The following is a 9,229-nucleotide window of genomic DNA, read 5'->3' on the forward strand; positions in this document are numbered from 1 at the left end:
CACACACACACACACATACAAACACACCACAAGCACACAAACAGCGAGAAGTTCCAGCAAGCGGTAGAAACAATTTTTTAGGGATTCACTTGGATTGATAAAAGGCTCCAACTTCAAAATAAATACAAGTTGGAATGATAATGTTTACTGTTTATTTCCACTGGAACCAGTGATGTTATATTATTAGGCCTGTGGATTGTCTGAATTCACTCTGTTGGGGAAATACTGCTTTTCAGAATGCCCTCCATGACTAAAAACAACCACATGCATTTTAGAAAGAATAACAATTCTTAGTAACCAACTGCATATCGTAAACGGGTATTTGGTCAATATTTCTCCATTTGGCGCGAGTTGAAGGAATTATTTACATCCCATCCTATGAGGGCCAAAGTCATCACACTTAATTGCTCGTTTTATCACTGACTCAAAAATCCACAAAATGCACACTTAACAAAGTCTCTCTATTGAACTAACATGACACCGGTTTCAGGGGAAAAAGATGGCCAAATAAATCAGTCATTGCCAACGGGTGTGTGTGTGTGGGGGTGGGGGGGGGGGGGGGGGGTGTAGGGGGTGGGGGGGGGGGAGGGGTCGTTAATCATATTACAGTCACTCCTACTTTCTCTCGTCGAGGGGGGAGCCTCCGTGTTTAATAAGATGCGTCTACTGTGAGTACAGCCACCAGAGATTCAACGACGCACTACTCCTCTGTCAAACCGGGCTGTGGACTTTACTCCCAATAGATAGCGACCCAGTGGCACTATAGCGCAGACATGGATATGAAATTACTCACAGTCTTTGCTGTCCTGGCCGTTGCGTCGTATGCACCGCCATCAGAAGGTTTGACTTAACTTATTTTGTTTTTATTGTGTGTTTTATTGCAATATGTGACATGTGCGCATGTGCATTGAAATGTGATGTACAGATCGTTGCAGGTCGGAGTCAGGATGATTTGGGGCACTTTGGAAGGGGTGCGGTTGTCTGTTTAACTTTTTGCATATTTTTTTGTAATTACGACAAATTCTTTTTTTACGATTTTAATTGATTGCATTAATTTGTTTGACTTGTAACTTTTCATGATATTTCTAAAATATTAGATTAAATACATCAATCAATCCATTTTAGTTGAAGTTATTATATATGTTTTATTATATATATATATCAAGTTATTGTCAGTCTCGCGTTGATTTACATTTAAAAATAAGACCAAAAACATTGAACAGAAATATAGTTTATAAATATTCTGGAGCAGAAAACAGTGCGTAAAACCGATCCGCACATGGCCACCCATCCAGGTAGTGAACGATCCGTTGTTGATCATAAACGTTTGTTTTTCCTTTTCACTTCATGATCCACGTGTAAGATACACAGCTAGCCAATGTGGAGACATCAGTCGAGTGACCAGCTCATTATCATGGCGAAATGTTTGACTAAGTGTTAATTCATTAGCATATCCATGGGCGGTAATCCAGAGCTCACTTTTCACCATTTGATTGTTTTAGGCCTACTCTAAAATACCTGCCTTTACAAAGTGTATCCGGTAGGCTGTGCGCGGATTTAATTTATCACACTTATTATTTGCTTAATAAAAAGAAGGCCTAGTAGTAGGCTTACTAATGATAAAATAATACAACATAACGTCACATGATAGAAGAAACTCTATGGTAAATAAAAGTGTTATTTTCAATACCATCTTATTTAGTAGGCTAATATAAACCAGTATCTATCTATCCTCTATCTAAAATATCTAATATCTAAATACATATCTCACAAATTGTATTTAAATAACCTACATTTCAATATTTTAAGATAAAAACGTAATCCTGCAAGTACACAATTTCATTAATTTCATACGTTATTATTTTCGAGTTCATGGGACTATTTCAGAATTATTTTTGCCAAAAAAATGTCTATCCTTCACATCTAGCATCTAGCAGAAGAGCTGCAGTTCACTGAAGTGTGAAGATAACATATATTTTGTCTTTACTGATGATCTGTAATATATCACAAATGCAACAATGACAAAATAAATGTAATTTCCTTTTGTCCTTATAATATGTGTACATTTTCAGTGTTTTGTAGTTGCTCTAAAACTGTTAAAGTAATGTTGGTGCTCCTCTTCCAGCCAAGCCCATCAGTCTGGTGGAGAGATGCTACTGCCGCTCCACTGTCAACTCTCTCCCCCGAGGCTATGTCCGGGAGCTACGCTTCATCCACACGCCCAACTGCCCCTTCCAAGTCATGTGAGTACAGGCTGCACCCAGTCCCCAGTAGTCAGGTCCCCACAACGCATCGGAACGAAACCTAGTAGCCTTATACACACACTCACACACACACACACACACACACACTCACACACATGCACACACACACACACACACACACACACACACACACGACAGGTCTCCTCCCCTTTGCACATTTCTCACCATCAATCTCCCGCGGTGACAGGGTTTAGAATAAGAGCATTAGAGCGTATGTACACACACTTTTACTAGAAACACGTGCACACATATGCCTTCACACACACGCACACGCACATGCACGCACACACACACACACACATGCATGCAAACACAAACACACACGCAAATGCACGCAAACACACACATGCACACATGCATGCACACACATGCACGCAAACACACACACACACACACACACACACACACACACACACACACACACACACACAGATTCGCTATACATCTTAAATGGGGATATTTACGCAAGTCTCAGTGTGTCTAAGGAAACCAGGAATTAGATGCCGTTTTGTTCCCAACATGAAACAAAGATTGTGCGGCGATGAGAATTGGCTTTGCTTTTCAAATTCTTCCCATGCAGTGACCCCCGGCCCCAGCTCGCACCACACACCACACAAATCACACACACACACCACACACACCGGATGTGGGCATATAAATGTACCATTTGGTCATGGATTTAATGGATTAAATGGAAGGAAGTACAGAGGTGGAACTGAATGAGAAATTGCCTGAGGCAGTTAATGATGCAGTCTTATGCCTTTTTTGGGTACATTTAGAGAGGGTAAAACATGATCCTCCTCAAAACACACTTCCTCTTGACGTCTCAACTGAAGCGGCTGGCACGGTCGCCATCTTGTTCATGGAGTCATTCGATCTGGCCCAAAGACATTCTTTGAATAGACATCGTGTTATTCTCGACACAGAGAGTAGCCAAGACGTCTCACTCTATCCGGGTCGTCAGTCCTTCTTTGTCATACTGAGTTTTCCAAGAATAGAGAGTTTTGCCGTTAACCTTGAGCAATTCAGTCTCAATAAAGTAGATGGAGCACTACTATGCATTCCACAACCTTAAATATATTCAGCAGGAATGCTTAACACAGGTAAAACCAACACGACAAAAAAAAACAACTCTTTATTCAACAGTATCACACGGTGCTTATCAAACCAGGCGGCTTATGTAAATGACAAGGTTTTTCCGCATTGACATGAGAGTGATAATTCGATCTGACGGCCAAGATAAGGTGTGACGGCCATTTGTGAAAAGCCTTTGAGCATGGATGCTTGTTTGTTTGGGCAATCCTGAAAGTAATATTTGTGTATAAAAACAACATTTACCCTTTTCCTCCCCTGATATTCACCCATTTTGTGTTCACACTTTTAGTGGCACAGCGCTTTTTCCAATGCATGTTCCTCTTCTCATTTCACCTCCAGTGCCAAGCTAAGGAGCAACAAAGAGGTGTGCATTGATCCGAACATGCCGTGGCTGCAGCAGTACCTTAAAAACACATTTAAGCGGTGAGTAGCAGGGGCTGATGTCGGCGTTATTTCAATGTACTGTAGGTGTTGTTAGCTAGTTACCTCCCGTTCCTTGTTTACAGACACAATCCCTGGGTGGTCTGAAAGAGATGTATAGCCAGGTCACTTCCTTCAGTCTAAAGAGCCAGGGTCAGGGGGATGCAAATGAAGACAAATGCGCATCTACACATTTGTTCTTATCTTATCGGCATACCCAATAGGCGATTGCGAGCCAGTAATGGGCCAATGTGTCATGGATTTAACCCGGATCATGTTGGTACATGCCCAAGCGAGACACTGTAAGTTGAAGGAAACACTTACAGCTAATGTTTAACAATGGAACATATTGAAATGGATTAACAATCAACCGGTTGATTACGCATCTGCTTTTGATATGGAACTGCTTCAGCCACCAAACCGTCTCGTAGTTAGCATGCAGTTAGCGGACAAGGTTTTTGGGGGAGGGGCGTTGAAGGGGTTGGGGGGCTTGGGATATGTTTAGCGTAGCTTGTGGTGCCAGTCTCAGACATGTCCCACTACTCAATACCCAGACCTCCAGGCCGTCTGTCTCTGGTGGAGTGTAGGGGTCTTTGTCCCGGTGAGCCGGAGGTGTGAGTCCTCTGCATGAGAAAACGGCTTGAGAAAGTATAGTGTAGTGATAACGGGAATTTGCAATAGAAAGGATCTGCTCTAGTGTTGCCTCAACGATTGCAATGTCCCCAATGATGGACAAATGTATTCATGTATTCAATGTACTCATTTCACAAATGTTACGCTGCTGGTTTGGTATGGTTTGAGGTGAAATATTGAACACTTAACCAAACAAAACCAGCATTGTATAAATAGTTATTTATACTATGTTACAATGTTATTTTTGTTTATATACTAGCGTTATTTTCAGATTATTTATAATTCATTTTTGTGTTTTGTTTTGCTAGAATAATACAAAAATATTTAGATATCTTTAAATAAATATTGCCATATTCTTTTTTTTTCTGATTCAGTAAAAGGTGATTAGACAACAAAAAAATAAAAAAACATAGTGTGGTGTGCATCTTATGTAGGGTTTGATGGCTCAGAAATGAACACCATTTTCTAACCAAACTCTGTTTTGCATTCCTTCCCTCTCGTCCCACGCATGTATTAAATAATCTCACGATAGCCATGAAACAGAGACATGGGACAAACAGGCATTCCAGCACGATACAGACTCACCTTCCAAAGTAGCCTTGAGAACTCAGATAATCAGACCCAAAATAACCAACTCAGTAATATGTAGATAATAGAGCATCCATATTGGTCTGACTTAGAGACAAAGAACGTAGAACAAAGCTGTAGATTCAGATTCTAGATTCAGGGTTCTGCAGGAGAACAAACAGTTTGTTGCAGTCACTTAGCAGCAGTGGTTCTAGTCGCTTTCCAAGTCTTTCCTTCAACTTTGGCGCATCTTAATGTAATTTCCTTTGTTTGTTTGGATTTTCTCAGCCCCAAAAAAATGCAAAGGTTTAATAATCAAAACTTGTGGTTTGTTATGTAGTCACACTGTGTATCTTTGCTAATATGCCAGTAAGCATAAGAATTATACCTGGAAGGGTATTTTGGTCATTTTGGTAAATCTTTCCTGTGGGAAACTCTAGACTTGGAAGAAGTCGTTTTAGAAACGTAGAGCCCAGATCAAACCTAATAGCTCTGGGTTAGCAGCCTGTGCTAATCAGCCCCGTTCTGTTGCCATCAACTCACATAACCTCTTTATTCTGTCTTCTAGGATGAAGAAGAACAAAAAGTCTGCCTAAAGAGAGAGAGAGCGAGAGAGAGAGAGAGAGAGAGAGCGAGAGAGCCTGCAGATGAGGAATCTGACAAAAACTGTTGAAGAACATCGGCCCGTCACCGTGGATACGACAACACATTGTAAACGTGTGATCATGCTATGCAGCACTTACCCATACCCTGCCCCATGGTGCACTCCTGCTGCGCGGAAACCGTCCAATGATGTGCCACATGACCCCCCTCCTTACCCCCCCACCACTGCCTATCCCCCCACCACCCCAGCTCCTGCCACTATCCCCACTCATAACCACTATTTCACCACCCGTTTGACATAGATACCCCTCGATGCTATGGCGGAAATGTAACATCTGTGTATTTAGTATATGTTTTTCTGTTTTTATATAAATATTGTGTATATATAAATATATATGTATGGGTTTTGATCACGAAATGCAAACAGTAAAGATGAACTATTTTCGGAGCCTTCCTCGTCCCCGTCGGACGCTCTTGTCATGACATGCTTAGGATTTAGGGATCGAAGGGGGTCAAGGGTCATAGAGTGGGGAGGGCAGTGGGGGGGGGGGGGTCGGGGGGGGGGTTGTATGCGTTGCTGCAGAGCGGGAAGACGAGTGCATTAATCACAACACATGTCGCCCACTGCCCAGACCGCCAGGGTGAAGTGTGTGTGGGTGAGTGTTCTTTCAAACAGAACACTCTGCTTGTTCCGCTAAACCAACAGAACATGGGTCGGACCATAACAAACACACATGGGCTGTATCTCCCACTCACACCACCGACCATGACACTGGTGCTCTTTGTCTTATGTTATGCTTCTTTGTTTACCCCCGGTGAAGAAAGCTTAAACTGGCAGCTCTGGATTTAGACGTAGGAGAAGTTTGCGTTAATTGGGACCATGATGCCGGTGTTTCGATCGGGCGATGCCAGCGTTACTAAAGGCGTGCAAGAGTCTAGTAAAGAGGGCAATTAGAAGTCGGTCATGGAAACTCACAGCCTGAGATAAATTTCCTGATCTATTCTGTGAAACGTTATTGCCGGTTCTTGCGGCAGACCCACATTACCCCAGTTGGGTTTATACTTTTTTTGTTCTCTTGTGTAATCAACATCATCTGGATCCTAAACAGTGTTAATTGAGCGACCAAAGCACGGCCTGCGTTGTTTACCGGAATCCTGAACATGATTTATTTTCCCAGCATTGATTAGAGCAAGCCTCTTCACTGTCCCTCCGCCCACATTACCGCCTCAGTATTGTCGATAACGGACCTTACCTAACCGTAATATCCGGACCAGTTGAAGCATTAGTTGTATTAATAGTGGTAGTAGCACCAGTTGTATTAGTAGTAGGGGAAGCAGCAGTTTAGAGATGTAGAGGTGTGTGACTAACTCTCCTAGTCGTACAGATTGCATTGCACTTTACATACAAATTCATATGCCAACTAATAACATTGATTAGATAACAGAAAATTATATTTTATCTTTTTCATTACATTACAAAGTACAACTGGTTATTAAAGTCATAACTATAATTGATTTCTATGTTCTTAACCCTTGGACTTCTACAAATGTTTAAAAAGAAAAACAGATATTATAGCTTATAGATTTGAATCTTCTTGTCTTCTTGTCTTCTTGTCACGTGTATAATTGATATTAAGCAAAAGTTTTATTTTTATACCCACTGTGCATTTCTATATTGTATGAAATCCAACACGTTATATGAAGCAGCTGTATTTGTCACAACTGAGCCATTAAACCCTTTAACATGTAACAGTATTAAGTGCTTCAGTGAAAGCTACTCCTTTTGATCTTTTGAACTCTTCCCATTGAACTTCAAATGCTCCAACTTGATACACACACACACACACACACACACACACACACACACACACACACACACACACACACACTCAGAGTTCTGAGAGGAGATATCTCTTCAGAGATCTCTGTGTAAAGTATCAGTATCTCTATAGATGACATCAGGGACACTGCAGTCCACACAACACGTCTTCCCTTAAAGACCAGCCCATGGGCCTTTCGGTATGCTTCTCCCTTTCTCCTCTTCCCTTTTTTGTCTTCACCGCCACGCGTGCATGCTGGTACGGCGTCCCAGGGTCACCGTGCGGGCCCTGTAGTTGTTACTGTACGGGTGAACAGGAGAGGGGGACTCTGAGCCTTTCATCTTGCTGCATATGTTTGGCTTTATTCACCAGGGAAAACACCAGGCCCGCTTGTTATTTGACCATTAGCCCAACAAGTGGCCATTAAGGAAAACATTAGTGCTAAAAGGGATGAACTTTTAACTTTGGACTTTGATGGCAGTGGAGCATGGCGACAAGAGGGGGCGGGGGTGGAGTCAAACTACAGCTAGGACCGCTGTGTGTGTGTGTGGGGGGGGGGGGGGGGGGCGCTTGTTTTGGCTTGTTTTGGTTTTCTTTACTTACATCTGCAATGATGTTACAGTACGGAATAACTCAATTAGCCCAGATACAGCCGCTACACCTAATAAAATGAAACCCGTAACCTTCACTGCAGCGGCCCACGGGCTAACAAATGCTTCTGCTTTAATGTGATTTATAACAGGGAGCTTGGTGATTGAATATCATTCTATATTTACATTGAAATGTATTCACTTGGCAGCCACATCTACAATGTGATGTGTCCCCCTGTATTTCTATTTGACATGTATAGGAAATAAAAAATTCTCTTTACAAATTTATTTTTAAACATTTATCATCACTTGAGCGCAACACATATGTTTTCATTAAAGATTAACGATAAAAACATAAAATGTCCTTTCCGTTTATTGTTTAAATTGATTTCTTTTTTTACCTGCCACAATCCATAGTGCTTTCTCATTCTCCCTCTGACAGTACAGATAGCCCACACACACACCCAAAGCCAACTCCCTCATGGTCCCTCATACAGCGTGTTTGCTGGTGATACTGTGCATCCCGCTGTTCGCAGGACCACCGCCAACACACTGTAGTTAAAGCCAGGCGTGCAGTCGAACAACTACCGGTTCTGCTGGCAGGAAGCTCAACTGCCATAAAAATGGATGTAAAATGTTTAGGTGGAACAGCCTCCATGACTGCGTGTGCAAATGACGCATCCCAGTTATAACGTGTTTCTGATGGGGGGTGTGTTCCTCTCTCTCCAGTTGAATACACTGGGTATGCACCAATTTGTATGTTCTCAGAGGCCACCCGCTTGCATGTGATAAAGCAGGTGATGATGTGGGAGGAATGGGGAGAGAGTGGGAGGACAGAACGGGGGGGAAGGGTTCAACGTCCGGGTGTAATGGAAATGTAATATAAACACACGACTGTGTGATTGCTTTGTCAAAGTGTGTTATTATCAGATGCAGTGTAATGTGGTCCTTCCATATATTGAAATTGTTCTTATGAAAAGGAATGTTTCACCTATGTACTACAAATGGTATAAATTATTAATACAACAGCAAGTAAGTCTAGGTGTGAGTGGTGGTGCATGAAGTTGGTTCTGTCTTGACCCGCCATCTTGGATTAAGAGACATACATGGAGGACAAGGACAATAGTGAACACAAATCATATTAGCAATTTCCATCTAGTCCCATAGCTGGCACCCTGAGCTACACAAATGTCGCCACCTCTATGATAGAGAGGGGGTGGGCACACGATACGTTCAG

The 9,229-nt window shown here is 42.1% G+C and overlaps 1 protein-coding gene across 1 annotated transcript; it reads left to right on the forward strand.

The window, feature by feature from the left end:
- Positions 1-689: 689 nt before the first annotated feature.
- cxcl12a (chemokine (C-X-C motif) ligand 12a (stromal cell-derived factor 1)) lies at positions 690-7,903 on the forward strand. The gene is made up of 4 exons (XM_084470915.1): positions 690-840; positions 2,126-2,243; positions 3,699-3,782; positions 5,548-7,903. Exons 1-4 carry the CDS (start codon positions 774-776, stop codon positions 5,573-5,575), a joined length of 297 nt encoding a protein of 98 aa, XP_084327041.1. The 5' UTR covers positions 690-773; the 3' UTR covers positions 5,576-7,903.
- The last annotated feature ends 1,326 nt before the right edge of the window (positions 7,904-9,229 follow it).

The sequence above is a fragment of the Micromesistius poutassou genome (genome assembly GCF_964030765.1).
Source record: "Micromesistius poutassou genome assembly, chromosome: 7".
In the NCBI taxonomy this organism is placed as follows: domain Eukaryota; kingdom Metazoa; phylum Chordata; class Actinopteri; order Gadiformes; family Gadidae; genus Micromesistius; species Micromesistius poutassou.

Bases quoted from the DNA above. Each gene is read 5' to 3' on its own strand.
- cxcl12a (XM_084470915.1), top strand. From the start codon at position 774: ATGGATATGAAATTACTCACAGTCTTTGCTGTCCTGGCCGTTGCGTCG. The intron at 841-2,125 runs GTTTGACTTAAC...CTCCTCTTCCAG, and splicing joins GTATGCACCGCCATCAGAAG to CCAAGCCCATCAGTCTGGTG. The intron at 2,244-3,698 runs GTGAGTACAGGC...TTTCACCTCCAG, and splicing joins AACTGCCCCTTCCAAGTCAT to TGCCAAGCTAAGGAGCAACA.